The sequence below is a fragment of the Triturus cristatus genome, chromosome 8 (genome assembly GCF_964204655.1).
Source record: "Triturus cristatus chromosome 8, aTriCri1.1, whole genome shotgun sequence".
In the NCBI taxonomy this organism is placed as follows: domain Eukaryota; kingdom Metazoa; phylum Chordata; class Amphibia; order Caudata; family Salamandridae; genus Triturus; species Triturus cristatus.
This window is the reverse complement of record NC_140591.1, coordinates 14,497,653-14,514,579: the sequence shown is the minus strand read 5'-3', so window position 1 is coordinate 14,514,579 and position 16,927 is coordinate 14,497,653. Positions and strand designations below refer to the sequence as shown.

At 47.5% G+C, this 16,927-nt stretch overlaps 1 protein-coding gene across 2 annotated transcripts in view; it reads left to right on the top strand.

Annotated features, from left to right (window-relative positions):
- The window catches only part of LOC146799841 (cell adhesion molecule CEACAM21-like), a 212,443-nt gene that overhangs the window by 181,171 nt on the left and 14,345 nt on the right, over positions 1 to 16,927 (top strand). For both annotated transcript variants that reach the window (XM_085620736.1, XM_085620737.1), the window contains one exon: positions 5,096 to 5,225. In XM_085620736.1, coding sequence (XP_085476862.1) covers positions 5,096 to 5,217 — 122 coding nt within the window. In that variant the 3' untranslated portion in view covers positions 5,218 to 5,225. The remainder of the gene's footprint in view (positions 1 to 5,095; positions 5,226 to 16,927) is intronic.

Sequence of the window (16,927 nt, the reverse complement as noted above, 5' to 3'; positions counted from 1 at the left end):
ACAAAAAGTAAAGGCCATAGACATTTCCCTGCCAACCACCTCTGACAATATAGCTGAGAGTAAATTAACCTGCAAATTGGAGTGCTTTTGGTCTCCTTTCACCCCACTTTATGAGTCATAAATTCTGTAGAACATAACTAAGGTGAAACCATCTAACCAACTTTCTGATGTTATCTCTGGTTCTATAAGGAAAGATCTCACCAAACAGCGTTTGCCCTTTCCATTCACCCTGGTCAACGCTTCCCTCGAACAAGGTACTTTCCCTTCTGTCAACAAGTTCATCAAATATCCCCTCTAAAAACCAATGATCACTGGACCTCAATCACCTAGATACCTTCCGTCCAGCCTCTACCCTTCCCTTCCTAAAGTGATAAAAGGCTGAGTAGTCTCCCACCAAACACATAGCCTCCTAGACGCTCTCCGGTCAGGCTCCAGGCAGGGTTGCAGCATCGAGACGGCACTTCCGCAGATTGCTGATGACTCTGCATCCTTACCAGCGGGGAATCGTGCCTCCTTTTTCTCCTCGATCTCTCACAGCCTTTGATACAATCAACCATCGTGCTTTCATGAGAATCAAGTGGAATCGAATGGGCATCAAAGCAGTAGTTTTGGACTGGTTTACTTCCTATGAGATGAACCAATCACAAGTAGTGAAAATTGGGAGCTCTGTCTCTAATGAAGTCACTTTGCAACAAGGGGTTCTTCAAGGCTCGATACTTTCACCAAACCTATTTAACCTCTCTCCGGAGCCCCTCTGTGAGACCCTCAGGAACTCTTGGACCCTCGCTCACCTATATGTTGACGATACCTTGATCTACCTAAAGGTCTCATCCCCGGACAACATAACCCTCCTATCCAACACCTTTGCAAGAGTTCAAACATGGATTTCAAGTCACCACCTTAAACTTAACCCTCCGAAAACAAAATTCTTTCTTATCACTGAAGAAATCCAACCTAATTGTACAAGAATGGAAAAAATCCCCCCCCCCCCCCCCCCATCCCCCCGTAGGAAGGTGGAATCTGACTATATGGTTGCCCCCACTTTTTGCCTGGTGTTTTGCCGGTTTATGACTTAGTTGGACTGGGATCCTGCTATTCAGGGCCCCAGTCTATCTGCTTTCTCTGTAAAATGGTTTCCATGTACATTAGGTACATTTCTAATTGGATTCTGGAGTGCCTTATAAGCCCCTAGTATATGGTATACTGTGCACCTAGGGCATAGGTACCTCAGAGGCTTACCAGAGGCTGAAGCATGTATTATGCCACCCCTGGGAAGCACTCCAAAATGGCACCAGGGACTGCTACTGCAGCTTGGGTAAGGGTGTGCATGCACCCCTTACAGTGGTATAGGCTACCTTTATCACTACCATTGCACACATATAAAACCTATAAGTCACTCCTTTGGCAGGCCTTAACAATCCTGAAGGCAGAGTGCTTGGTTTTTATGAGAGAGGATGCCCCTGCATGATCAGAGTCCCTCTGCAGCGCTCGGAGTACCTCCTCTGATGCTGTTTGTGGTGCAGCCTGAACATATACTCCTAAGTGCATTATAACCTCGCGGTAAATGCTAACTTTGGGATGGCTGCACAGAAACATGTCGTGTTTGGTGTCAAACGCTTTGGTATACTACACCCACCCCCCCCCCCGCATTCCACCCTTCTAGAGGGAGAGACATGTTCACACTGGTCTAACCCGGTAGGACTTTCTTGAGCCCTGGCATCCCAAAATGGATGCCTCTGCCACAGACACGGGTCTGGCCTCCTGCTGCTGACCGAAACTCTGGCAGGGGAGGCCTGGACAATAGGTTTCCTGCCCCAGGGAGGTGAAACCACCTCCCCAGATAGGCAGATGTGTATTGGGGCTGGGCTGGAGCACTCTCTGGTGCTTTGCAGTCCTGCACTGGGGGCACACTTGGTGTCCCTGTGCATAGTCCAGTTCAAACCGGTTGCAGGGGCAAAGCTATCCTAAACCAGACAAAGGAAACCAACCCTCTTTCCAAACCCTCCCATAGGTGGGTCCCTAGAGTATGTCCAACCCCCAAAACTTAGTATAAGTATGGGAACCCAGTCCTTGCGACTTTAGATTACCCTGGAAGAAACTCTGCAACATATATCCTGGATCTTCGACTTTCTATCTCGACTAGAAGACGGAAGAAATCTCCCTTGGGGTGAAGGAGTGACTCCCCTGCTTGGCAGGCACCAAAGAAGCAACTGACCAGTCTGCATCGTTGAAGCTCCCGCCGGACACCGAAGTCTTTGCATCCCCAGATGTGGATTTCCAGACTTCCCCAAGGCTACCGTGAGTCCACAGCAATGCTGAGGCCCGTGGCTATCGTGGGTGACGTGTAACCGTGACCCCTGGACACCGTGAACTTTTGCAGCAACACTATCTTCTGGGACTTCCTCGAAGTTGTGCTTTGGGCTCCGAGTAGCCCCAGCCTTGAGCACCTCCTGCACCGAAGATTGCTGGCCTCCACTCCACGAGTGACCCGTATGCCAGTTTCAAGTGCGACAGATTGAGGCTCCTTTCCGATCACTAGCCCGTTGGCTAGTAGGTCCCCATGAAGGCAACTCCTCTTCTACTTGGGCTTTCCTGGTTGCTGCAGATGTGCCCCGATGACTTACCTTCACTGGGTGAGTCCCTCAGACCTTGCTGGTCTGCACCGCAGTCCTTTCTCTGATTTCCAGTGACTTGCCGTTGCCAAGGCTTGTTGGGTCCAATCTGGTCGCCGACACTGCAGCACTCGACAGACTTCGTGGGACAGCTCAAATACAGCTCCTGGTTGTCATCGGCACCTTCTGGACCTCGTAGCTGAAGAGTCAAGACACCCATCCACTAACCTGAAGCACCTGACATCTGTGGGCATTAGTCCATCCTGCCCTTGGTCACTGGCTAGTGACCCAGACTCTGTCCCCTCTGCTTTCAGGTTCCTTACATCCTAGATCCAGGCTTGGATCTCTTCGGACACCAAAAGACACCTATGCACCCTGCTTCCCTGGGTGAGGTAACTCGAGTACTCCAGTGCTCCCATGGGTGCTAGCCCTAGAACTTCTTAAGTCCAAAAGGGTTTGGTCCTGACTCGATTCTAAGTGTCCCTAGTCTTTAAATTTCCAACTGCGACATTGCCCACTGCATACAGTCCCCGTGGGTCCCCTGTGTCACTACCTTGGGTGGTTCCTTGGGGTCCCAGCGATTCTAGAGGCAATAGGCTTAGTGACTATTCCAGTTGTGGTTCTTATACCACTTTTTTGGTATATGGTTTGGTACGCGCCTAGGGCCCAAACTTATATTTGTGCTTTTACTGATGCTTGCTCACTTGTAAACGAAGTACTTCAAACTCCAGTCTCATAAAGAGACTAGAGGGGTGTGTGTTAACCTAAATCCGGGTTGTGTTTACACACTGCATACAGTCCCCGTGGGTCCCCTGTGTCACTACCTTGGGTGGTTCCTTGGGGTCCCAGCAATTTTACAGGCTCTAGGCCTTGTGTCTAGTTCAGTCGTGGTTCTTATACCATTTTATTGGTATATGGTTTGGTACGCCCCTAGGGCCCAAATGTGTATTTGTGCTATTACTGATAATGGCTAACTTGTAAACAAAGTACTTTGAACTCCAGCCTCATAAATAGACTAGAAGGGTGTGTTTTAATCTAAATACATATATTTTTAATATATACCTGGTGTGGTTGTCCTTTCATTTGATCATTCAAGAGATTATAGACTGGTAAAACAAGCTGCTTTACATTCCTTCAAGACTTAGCTTGAAGGCTGCTCTCCACAGCTACCACTAGGGTAGCTTTCAATAAAGGTTGTCTTTAACCTATCACCATAAGGGGTTGTTTGGACTGATACAAGGTGCCCACTAGAACTAGTGGACAGCATATATCAGGCCACCTTCTCACACCCCCCTGCCTTGGAGTACCAGCGCTCCACAGTTCAAAATACTAATTTGCTTGACTTCATCCTCCACAATTGACTCAACCGCCATAGTCCAATCACACCATGTCCAAGAGCACCCGGGTCCAACTGCGACTGCTTACGGAGGATCAGCCATCTCATTACAGAACAAGAATTAAAATCAGGGGTCAACACATTGGTTCTAGTTGAATCAGTTATTCAGGCGTTGGTTCTCCCCAGACTAGACTATGGGAACTCTCTCCTCCCAGGCATCCCCAAAGCACACTTAGCTCCTCTCAGAGCAGCGCTACATGCTGGACACAAGAAATATGACTACATCACATCCTTCCTGCCATCCCTCTGGTGGCTTCCTATTGAGGCTGGACCTCAATTTAAAATTGCCTACACTACCCACAAGGCCCTGCATTCCTCTTCTCTATCTACGGAACTGGAAAATTCAATAACTTGAGTACGATGCTGTGTTCAAGAAACACAACATTCCTTCTTCTGGAGCCTCTCACTTTAAATGAGAACGATACATGAACCTCTCATTCTAAGGAAGGCTACAAGAATCTGGAACTCCCTTCTCTTAGCCTCCATCTGGTCCCATGCCATGCTGAACAAAACATGAACCCAAAACTCTTCTCTTTGAAAGACACTTGAGCTAAATCTATGATCTCCCACAAACCTTTAAATGTCTTTTTTTCATTTTTCCTGTACTGTATCACAGATATATTCTTGTGTTTATTGTTGGTAACTGTACTCTTGTACAGCACTCTGCTGCCCGTGGCCCATGTCCGCATTATATAAAATGAAATAATATGAAACATACACACACATGCGTGCATGCATGCATGCATGGACACACACACATGCCCGCGCGTGCACACATGCACATGTCACCCAATCCTCACACTCCAATTAGAGCGCTGCTTTTAGGGACAACCCTTATCAGGCTTTTAATTCCAAACAGTTCCAAGGTGCCATTGAAACAAGTGACCATTACACTATATAAAAACTTTGACATGAGAGTTCACTATATATTTAACCTGAGCAGTCAGTGTAGACATGTTCAGGGTGAGGGGTGTAGTATGAAGGGAGGAGTAGCATCAACCTACTCGCCCCTACTCTGGGGTTGGTGACATCAGACCTGGGAGTGGGCCACCAGCTCTCCTATTAACCAGAGTTCTTTTCCCTCTAGGAGGAGGCGCCTGCGAATGCCGAAGCCGCTGCATCCTGTGGTCAGCTCTTGTCGGGGCGGGACTCCTTATTCTGATTGCACTGCCTCTGCTGATTGACTGCCTCTACCCTATGCCGCGCTAGACCCACCTGTGAGTATAGCACTTCCTGTTCATTCAGGCTGTGCCATGCCTTCGCACACTGAGGACCTTGGGGTAATGTGTGATGCATGACAAATCGCACATAACATTGATAAAACTCCTACCGGCTGGCGCAGCAGGTTCCACATGCAGGCAGAGGGTTTGCTCAAATTCTACTAGAGTGTACACAAAGATCCGCCCACCATGTTTAAGTAAAAGATATTCTTCTTTCTTGTAGTATTTTTTTATTTTAGAAGCACTTTGATTTGTGAATTCTGTAGATCCATAGACAAGAGCTGTGGCTGTCCAAGGCAATGACATCATGTTCTGGTGTTGTGAGCGGGTGAATGTGGGTCTGTCCTTTTTAGGTCACAGTCTACCAGACAGCACAGCTGTCTGGTTTGCTAAAGACATCTTGGGGTAATTCAGGTAGCTTACCTAGGAATGTATTCCGCCCAGTGCTTATCATTGCTTTTGTGGTTTGTTACTCACATTCCTTGCTTTCTATTTGCTGGCTTTATTTGCTTTAGGCTCTCCAGCTTGAGTGTGTCCCTCCCATTGCCCAAATCGTGTTTACTGTATTCTTCAACTAACTCACCTTCTGTAAACAGGCCTTTTAAGCTTGTTCTTATCTTGTCACATTTGATGTGTGTTCAAAGACAGAGGTCACATGTCAGGCTCTCTCTTCCAGGGAGCTTGGTGTTTACTTTTCCCTGACTTCAAAGTCAGGGAATTTATGTATCAATCCTGTTGAGCATCCATGTAAGGGGAGAGGGTGTAGCAAGTGTTTTTTTTGGTACACAACAAAAGAAAATTGAACTGTGTTTATGTTTCATAGTTATGCCACCCAGTTTTAAATTTTTACTGATTTTTACAGATAAATACAGACAGAAAACAATGTGTTTCCCGTCTGTATTTATTTTCAAAAGTGGAATAATACAGAAAATTGTGCTTCTTGTGGGTGGCTCACCATGCTGTCTTTCGTGACTTCCAGGACAACAGCTGAGTAGACAGACAGGATGGGAAGTTGAAAACAGATTGAGCTTTCCCTAAATACATGCACAAGTTAACATCGATTTGTAATATAATGGTGATATTTACCAGTGAGTGTAATATTTCAATATATTTGGCTCTTAATTTGCTAAGACACGACAGGCAGCAAAGTATGCGTGCTTGTTTATCAGTTGAATTAATGTGGAAATATGCCATTTTATGAAATCACTTATTCTAAAAACATAAAATAAAAATGGATATATGTGAATAAGATGGCCAAAAAATAAATATGGATAAATACAGAAGAGAATATTTAAAGAATAAACACCATAAAACCAGGAGCCCTATTCATAATATATCAGAATTAGTACAAATTAGGCACTTTTCTTTGTAATTCCGAAGAGTGGTGGAAACAAATATTTGAATGCAATCAAAACACATCAATAAACTGGGTGATGACATTTGCACAAATTAACGATTGTGTGCAGGAAAATCATATTTCGGTCCAAATGTAATGGTCATTTCAATTGAAAATGTGTTGTCTGTAGTGGCAATGCACTACCACATAATGCATACTCCACATTACACCACTACACTCTATGCACTTCCACTCTATGCCATCCCACTCCATTCTACACCACTCCACTCCACTCTCCAACATGCCACTCCACTCTACGCCCCTCGACTCTGACACTCTATACTCCACGCCACTCAACTCCATACCGCTCCAATCTACGTCACTCACTCCACGGCAAAACAAGCCACTCCACTCTATGCCCCTCCATTCCACACCACATACCCTACTCCTCTCTACCCCACTCCAACCCACCCCACTCCACTCCAATCTGTCCCTCTCCACTTTACTCCAATTTAACCCAATGTAGCCCACCCCACTCCACTTTGGCTCAGTAACCCAATCCAACCCACTCCACTCCAATCTACCTGACTCCACTCCAATCTACCCCACTTCATTCTACTCCACTCCAGTCCAGTCTACCCCAATTCACTTTACCCTCCTCCATTCTATTTTATCCCTGTCTACTCTAATCTCCATTGCAATCTCTCCAACTCATCTCCACTCTAATCTACCCACGCCACCCCAATCTACCCCACTCCACCATAACTACCCCCTCCAATCTAACGCAATATTGCCCACTCCAATCTACCACAGTCTACCCCACTGCAATCTACCACACTCCAATTCACCCAGACTACCCCACTCCACTCTAATCTACCCCTCTCCACTCTACCACACTCCACTCTACCCAAATCTACCCCACTCCATTTCACTCCAATCTACCCCATTTCAATCTACCACACTCCATTCAAATCTACCCCACCCCACTCCAATCTAACGCACTCCACCCCAATACACGCCACTCCAATCTACCCCACCTCACTCCCCAAAAAAACCTATTGCAATCTGCCTGTCCCCAATCTTCCCTACTCCAATCTACTCCACTCCAATCTACTCCACTCCACTTCAATTTACCCCAGTCTACCCTACTCCATCCCTACCCACTACAATCTACCCCACCCCACTCTACTCCACTCCAAACCTACCTACTCCCTCCAATGTACTCCACTCCAATGTTCCCAACTCCAAACTACCCCACTCCAACCATCCCTCTTTAATCTACCCCACTCCCAATTTACACCACTCAATTCCAATCCACCCTACTATAACCCACCCAATCTACCCAACTCCACTCTACCCTAATCTACCCCACTACACTCCACTCTACCCTAATCTTGACTTCAATCTATCCAACCCAGTCTACCCCACTCCAATGTACCCCACCCCAATCTACAGCACTCCACTCAAATCTACCCTACTCTGCTCTGATCTACACCACTGCACTGCAATCCAATCCAATCTACCCCATTCCCCACTCCAATGTAACCCAATCCAACCCACACCACTCCAATCTACATGACTCCACCCCACTCCAATCTACCCCACTTCATTCTACTCCACTCCAGTCCAATTTACCCGACTCCATTCCAATTTATCCCAGTCCTCTCTAACCCCATTGCAATCTCTCCAACTCATCTCCACTCTAATCTACCCCACGCCACTCCAATCTACCCCACTCCATCATATTCAACCCAACTCCACTCTAATGCATTATTCCCCACTCCAATCTACCACAGTCTACTCCACTCCACTGCGATCTACCAAACTCCAATTCACCCAGTCTACTCCACTCCACTCTAATCTACCCCATTCCACTCTTCCACACTCCACTCTACACAAATCTACCCCACTCCACTTCACTCCAATACACCCCATTCCAATCTACCCCACCTCACTCCCCCAATATAACCTATTGCAATCTGCCTGTCCCCAATCTCCCCTGCTCCAATCTACTCCACTTCAATCTACTCCACTCCAATTTACCCCAATCTACCCTGCTCCATCCCAACCCACTGCAATCTACCGAACCCCATCTCTACTCCTCTCCAAACCTACCTACTCCCTCCAATCTAGCCCACTCCACTCCGATCTATCCCACCTCACTCCCCCAATATAACCTATTGCAATCTGCCTGTCCCCAATCTCCCCTGCTCCAATCTTCTCCACTTCAATCTACTACACTCCACTCCAATAGTATACCCTGCTCCATCGCAACCCACGGCAATCTACCCAACACCACTCTACTCCACTCTAAACCTACCCACTCCCTCCAATCTTGCCCACTCAACTCCACTCAAATCTACTCCACTACAATGTTCTCAACTCCAAACTACCCCACTCCAACCATCCCTCTTTAATCTACCCCACTCCAATTTACCCCTCTCAATTCCAATCCACCCTACTATAACCCACCCAATCTACCCAACTCCACTCTACCCTAATCTACCCCACTACACTCCACTCTACCCTACTCTGCTCTTCCCATGTCTATCTCACTACACTCCAATCTTGACTCCACTTCAATCTATCCAACCCAGTCTACCCCACTCCAATGTACCCCACCCCAATCTACAGCACTCCACTCAAATCTACCCTACTCTGCTCTGATCTACACCACTGCACTGCAATCCACTCCAATCTACCCCATTCCCCACTCCAATGTAACCCAATCCAACCCACACCACTCCAATCTACATGACTCCACCCCACTCCAATCTACCCCACTTCATTTTACTCCACTCCAGTCCAATTTACCCGACTCCATTCCAATTTATCCCAGTCCTCTCTAACCCCATTGCAATCACTCTAACTCATCTCCACTCTAATCTACCCCACGCCACTCCAATCTACCCCACTCCATCACTCTAATGCATTATTCCCCACTCCAATCTACCACAGTCTACTCCACTCCACTGCGATCTACCACACTCCAATTCGCCCAGTCTACTCCACTCCACTCTAATCTACCCCATTCCGCTCTTCCACACTCCACTCTACACAAATCTACCCCACTCCACTTCACTCCAATACACCCCATTCCAATCTACCCCACCTCACTCCCCCAATATAACCTATTGCAATCTGTCTGTCCCCAATCTCCCCTGCTCCAATCTACTCCACTTCAATCTACTCCACTCCAATATACCCCAATCTACCCTGCTCCATCCCAACCCACAGCAATCTACCCAACCCCACTCTACTCCACTCTAAACCTACCCACTCCCTCCAATCTTGCCCACTCAACTCCACTCCAATCTACTCCACTCCAATGTTCCCAACTCCAAACTAACCCACTCCAACCATCCCTCTTTAATCTACCCCACTCCAATTTACCCCACTCAATTCCAATCTATCCTACTATAATCCACCCAATCTACCCAACTCCACTCTACCCTAATCTACCCTATTGCACTCCACTCTACCCTACTCTACTCTTCTCCTGTCTATCTCACTACACTCCAATGTCGACTCCACTCCAATCTATCCAACCCAGTCTACCCCACTCCACTCTGCCCCAATCTATCCCACCCCACTCACTCCAATCCACCCAATCTACCCCACTCCACTCTACCCCATCCACCCCACTCCACTCTACCCACTCAAATACACACAGCCTACCTCATTCCACTCTATCTCAATCTAGCCCAATCCATTCCACTATACCCAATCTGCCCCGCTCCAATCTACCACAGGCCACCCAATTTGAGTCTAACCCAATTCATCCTACTCCATTCTACCCTATGCCAATCTACCCCATCCAATCCACCTTACACCAATATACCCCACACCAAACTACCACACCCATCCCAATCTACCCCACACCACTCTAGTCAATTCCACTCAAATCTACTCTATTCTAGTCTACTCGACTCCAATCTACCCCCACTTCACTACAGACTACCCTGCCATAATCCACCCAATCTATCCCACTCCAATCTACCCCTTACCGCACTTCACTACAGACTACCCAGCCATAATCCACCCAATCTATCCCACTCCAATCTACCCCTTACCCCACTTCACTACAGACTACCCTGCCATAATCCACCCAATCTATCCCACTCCAATCTACCCCTTACCCCACTTCACTACAGACTACCCAGCCATAATTCAAACCCAATCTATCCCACTCCAATCTACCCCTTACCCCACTTCACTACAGACTACCCTGACATAATCCACCCAATCTATCCCACTCCAATCTACCCCATGCCACTCTACCCCACTCCACCCTAATCTACCCCATTCCACTCAATCTGCCCTACACTACTCTAATCTATCACAGTCCACTGAACTACGCACTTCCCCAATCTGCCCCCGTCCACTCCAGTCTACCCCAATATATCCCACGCCACTCTACCCGTTCTACCCCACCTAATCTACCCCATGTATCTCCAATCTACCCCACTTCACTCCGATCTACCCCACTTCAGTCTACTCCACTTCACCCCAAACTACCCCAATTCAATCTATCCCATTCCAATCTACCCCACTCCAATCTACTCCACTTAATTCCAATCGACTCTTCTCTACCCCAAAATACCCCACTCCAATCTATTCCACCCCATCCCAATCTACCTCACACCACTCCCTGTATCTACCCCACTCCACTCTACTCTGATCTACCCCACTCCAACCAACACCTATCTACCGCCACTCCATTCCATTCTACCCTACTATAATCCACTCCAATGTACCCGACTCATATCAACCCAACTCCACTCCAGTCTGCCCCACTCCACTCCAATCTACTCCAATCCTCCCCACTCCACACTTCTCCAAATCTACTCCACTTCACCCCAGTATATCCCACTCCACTCTACTCCAATCTACCCCGATCTACCCCACTCCTTTCTACCCACTCCTATCTACCCCACTCTAATCTGCCCCAATCTACTACACTCCAACTATCCCACTCCACCCCAATCTACCCCACTCCACCCTAATCTACCCCAATCTACCACGCTAAACTACCCAATACCCGCACTCCAATCTACCTCACTCCAATGTACCCCAATGTAACCAAATTTGCCCCACTCCATTCCACTTTATGCCACTTAACTCCAGTCTGTGCCCCTCCACTCTACACGATTGTACAACACTCTACTCCACTCTATGCCATTCCACCCTCCTACACTCTATGCCACTCCACTCTACAACCATCTACTCTGCTCTAAGTCACTCTACTCTATGACACTCATCTCCACTCTACACAACACACTCTACACCACTCCACTCTGCTCTACCCCACTCCATGACACTCTACTCCAGTCAGACACTCTACGCCAGTCAACTCTACACTACTCTATTCCACTCCATGTCACTTCACTCTTCTCTACTTTACAGCACTCCACACCAGTCTCCCTTAACCACTATCTTTTAGCCACGCTGAACAGCAGCCACGCTGGTGTGCAACATGGCTAAATCATTGGCAAAGCCAATAGCTCTTGCGTAGGCAAGACCTATTGGCTTAGCCAATGCTTGTTTCTTTTTGGTGAGCCACTCTACAGAGGGCATGTTTTGTAGCCGGCTCTGCTGTCTGCTCTCTTTGACCATCTGTGTTTGCTTCTTCCCTCTGTGTAGCTCCTCCCTCCCATGGCCTCCCACCCGGCACAATAAATGATCCAGAGACCAGATGCCTTTGTCCCATCCTGCTTCATGATCTTTGCATTTATTTATTTATTTATGCCTTTTCATAAAGCGCAAACTTTACCCAGAGGTGTTACAGCACTTTTCATGGTTGTTTTGCTGACCTGGTGGTCTGTAAATTTTCAACAGGAAAAGTTTTGTGCTTTGATAAATGCAAATGTATTGAATGTTAATTATGACGAGTGATAGGTATGACCCCATGGTTTCAATTCTAATCTGTTGATAAAATCACTACTGACCCCCCTATGCCGTGGACTTTTTTGGACCTGTGCTCTGGGTGCTAAGTGCATAGTATTTTCTATTGTGGAGTGTCAAGTAGACCAAGTCTCCCGCAGACACATTTTGGGTATCTTGAGATTTGCCGCTTGATTCATTTTATCGACATGCAAACCTGCTGGATTCAATGGGTAAAAAGGCACTTTATAGCTCTTGTTCAAATTAAGTTTGTTTAACTTTCCCGAAAGCCACGACCAAGATATTCCTTTATCTTCTGATTCAGACAGGGTTTGCATCAAGGCCTTACCTTTCTTCCTTTGGTAAAAACATGGACTACCATTGTATTTGTGGCTTCCTATAAATACAATGCATGGCTTTGCCCAGGACTACAAACTGGCAAATTTAATTCAGCTGATTTAGCGAATCCAAAGTTCTGTACCACTGGCAGGCAACACATCAAACCTGCTTTTGAGAGAAAGTCGCTGTCACTCAATGATATTGCTAAACCTAATTTTGACCAAAATTCAGCGTCTCTCACAGTGGGTAAGATCTGTTTATCAGGAAAGGAATCCAACTTTAACTCTGCTGAAGACAAAGATTGTAATTGTGACTTTGCGCACAAGCACTGTGGTTTTTGTCTGTATAGTTGGGTGTTGTCTCTTGAAAAGAGTTATATGTACAGTGGAAGAGATATTAATTGGAATACTTGGCGTACACGTGATACATCACTGAATTTGTAAACAAAATAAGGGGCAGGGCCCTTCTCAGGAGACCACTGCAGCTTGCACCACCTCTTGCCCCTACCATGCGCCAATGACAGCACCAACACTACTACCAACCATTACACTCCTACAAGTGTGACAGCTCTGGGTATTCCAGGCCCCCAAAGCTATAGGAAGGGCAGGGGTGTCAGGTATTAGTCATTTCTAGGTCAAGCATTCGAGACCTGTTGTAACTTGTGGACTTAAAGCCACCCCCCTGCTATTCATTTGTTTGTTTCAGTGTCCTTTAAAAATCCTTGCTTGCTAGTGGTCAGTCCTGCCTCTTTGTTCTTCCTTTTTATTTTCTGTTCCTCCCAAGCAGCAGTGACTAAGTACTGTCTCATTATGCTATGGTTCTTTATCGGTTCTTTGGGGGGCTATTTTTTTCTTGGTTTCCTGCTCTGTTACTGTTTGCCTATGTTCAGCTTTGGAGCCGTATGTGCTTAGATTTAACTTTAGAATTCCTCCCTCCCACCTTCTCCTAATGCTACAGTTGTGTTAGTGCTGCCTCCCACGCCGTGCCTACAGCTCTGTTGGTTGTATTTGTTTAGACTACCTACAATTTTCGATGTTTACTGTCAGTTGGGCTTATTTTCGTAGGATATTACTTAGTTTGGGCTTCTTTTTAAGGGGGATAGGGCTTGTTTTTGTCTCTCATGGCTGCTGGTCAAAACATTCCCATATCCAGCACAGGCAATGGGAAAAATTTATTCTGCTCCACTTCGTGTTTGATCAAGGGGAGGGACTAGCAGCACAGACATGGCGAGACAGCTTCAGTCTATGTAGCAGCACAGACATGGCAAGACAGCTTCAATCTATGATGAAAGGAAATATTACGGTCACGTGAAATTCACTAATGAAGCTGCTTCGGCCATTTTGGTGACTGGAGAAGTAGCGTCTATTTCCCTTAACTCAATTAATTAAGACGCTATTAAATGGTAGTGAAACACTAGTTATTATTCGCTTAAACAGAAAACAGTAGGCGCTGTTCGTCCTCTCTTAAAAAGGTGCGGCAGGCTTAGTGCTCCTCGTGAAGATGGCGCAGACCTTGTCTGCTTACGGTTGCAGGAACAGGTATGATAAGGAGAGACATATTTTTCCACAAGTAAGAAAACATTCTTGCTCGTGAGCTTTGAGCTCTTTGAGGGCAGCACTGTTCACTTTCTAATTAGGGTTAGTAATTATTAAGATGTGGCTGCTGTGTCATGTCTTAATTGATGACTTCTGCTTATTTTATTGTCTTACTCAGGTCCATGCGCTTTATCCCAAGTGACTAAATACCACTCCAACATGGCCGCACTTGTCCATGTTCTTTAATTTCTCTTATTTTACTTCTTTTCTTCCTAAAACTTCTTTTACTTCTTTTCATCCTACACACTGCACGCATGCCTAGTAATTTCACTAATAGAGACACCTTTGTAATGATGCTGGAATGTACCCTCAAGCAGCACAGGATACAGGCTGTGTAGAACAACACTATTTATTCAGTAACTACAAATACACATTAGAGCGCGGGGCCACACAACCTTCTCGCGCTGCGGCGGGCTCTATCTCCGCGCCTCGCGGCTCGCGCATGCACAGTGCTCCCGCCCGCGTTCTCCACTCGCGCGCCGCGTCATTACGCAGCGTGCGAGACTAGAACGCACACTACATATCTCCCTCCTTTTCCATGGCCCTGATAACACACTGTCCTCGCAGTCTCTAGGGTATGCACCCTCCCTCCAGTTCAAAGTCTTTGAAGCGGCTGGGCCTCACAATCGCTCTGCCCGTTCGAGTGCGCCTTACCGGGGTGCCATGATTACCAGACTCATTGCTTGCAGCCGGGCTGTGGCCAAGTTGTTCGCTTCGCCCCACTCTGTCCGGGCTGTGGCCTTCCCCCGTCACTAGCTCTTCCATTACCATCGACCCCTGGTGTGCTAGCTCCTCACTGTTCTCTTTCTCCAGTCCGCTTCTCCCTTCAGGGTGTTGGTTTCCTTCATTGTCTTTTGTTAGTGTCCCTTGGCCTGACTGCTCCATCTCTTCCTCTGGCCACTTCAGGATCTTGTTGCATTTCGCCATGCGGTCATGGGACCACACGTTCCCATCACTGAGTAAGGCGGCTCTCTCGTATGCCTCTTCTACCTGTGGAGGGGGACTGTACTTGCTATCTCCCTTCTTCTTTTGTACCGCTAGCTTGACTCTCACCCACTCTCCTTTCTCCAGAGTGGCGTTCTTGACCGTCCGTCTCTTGTTGTAATGCTCCGAGTACAGCCTCTGGGCCTTCTCCAGGTTGTGTTGCACTACTGCTGGCGACCAGTTACTCGTTAATGTCTTTTCTCTCCAGATGACGTTGTCTTTAGTGAAGGGGTGTCTCCCCCTTAGGATTTGGAAGGGGCTGTACCCCGTCCCTGTGGGGGTGATGCGGTAGTCCCACACTGTTTTCTGAACCTCCTTCTCCCAATCTTTCCCCACCATGATGGCTGCTTGGATAGATCCCATCAGTACTCTGTTAAAGCGCTCCACCTGCCCATTGCTCGCCGGGTGGTACACCGCCGTGTGCAGCAATTTTATCCCATTGCGTTCTGCGTATTTGTTCCATTTGTCCGACCTAAATTGGGGTCCATTGTCGCTCAATAGCGTTCTGGGGATGCCTTCCCTTAGAAAAACGGAAGTGAGGAATTTTATCACTGTTTCTGCTTCCATCTCTTCCTGTATGTGAATCTCCGGCCATTTGGAATACTTGTCGACCAGGACACAGAGGTATTGGGGCGTTCCGTGGATGTCCAGCACTGGTCCCAGGATGTCCACCGCCACGTCTTCCCATGGCCCACTTGGTAATGGGAATTTCCCTATCGCCGGCCGTAGTGGGACTAGCGTCTTGTCGGCTCCCTGGCACTGGCCGCACTCTCTCACTTGCCTCTCCACCTGGGCGTCCATTCCGGGCCACCAGTACATGTGTTTAGCCCTCGCCTTTGATTTTACGATTCCCAAGTGCCCTTCGTGTAGCATTGCGAGTAATTGGGGGACCACTGTTTCTGGAGGGACCACTTTGTCTCTCCTGTACAGGAATATTCCTTCGTTTCCTACCGATAACTCTTCTCGCACTTCGAAATACTTCCGGAGAGCCTCTCCTAACCGTCTCTTCTCTGGCCATCCCTTTATTATGTGTTCCTTGACCTTGCGGATGGCCTCGTCTTCTTCATACGCTTGTATCCATTCTTGTTTGCTTATCACCCTCTCGGGGTCATCCATTACTGCCACCATCTCGTCTTCTTCGGGCATCATGTCTGGGGCACCTTCCATAGCTGCTGCTCGGCTGAGATAGTCTGCCACTTTGTTCCTCGTCCCCGGGATGTACTCCACATCGTACCGGTACTCCAGCAGTTTGACTGTCATTTTCGCTATGCGGGGTGTGGCCCCTGCATGCCCGCTTGAGGTGAGCACCTTTACCAGTGGCTTGTGGTCTGTTTTCAGCAAGAATCTTGTGCCCCATAGGAATTGGCGATATTTTCCCATCGCCCACACCACCGCTAGCATCTCTTTCTCAATCACACTATATTTCTGCTCCGTAGGTGATAGGGTTCTGGACGCGAAGCTGAGTGTTTCCACCTGTCCATCGCTCCTTTCCTGCATGAGCACAGCTCCTAGGCCTTTCTCGCTGGCATCTGTCGTCAGAATCGACCGACCATGAGGGTCAT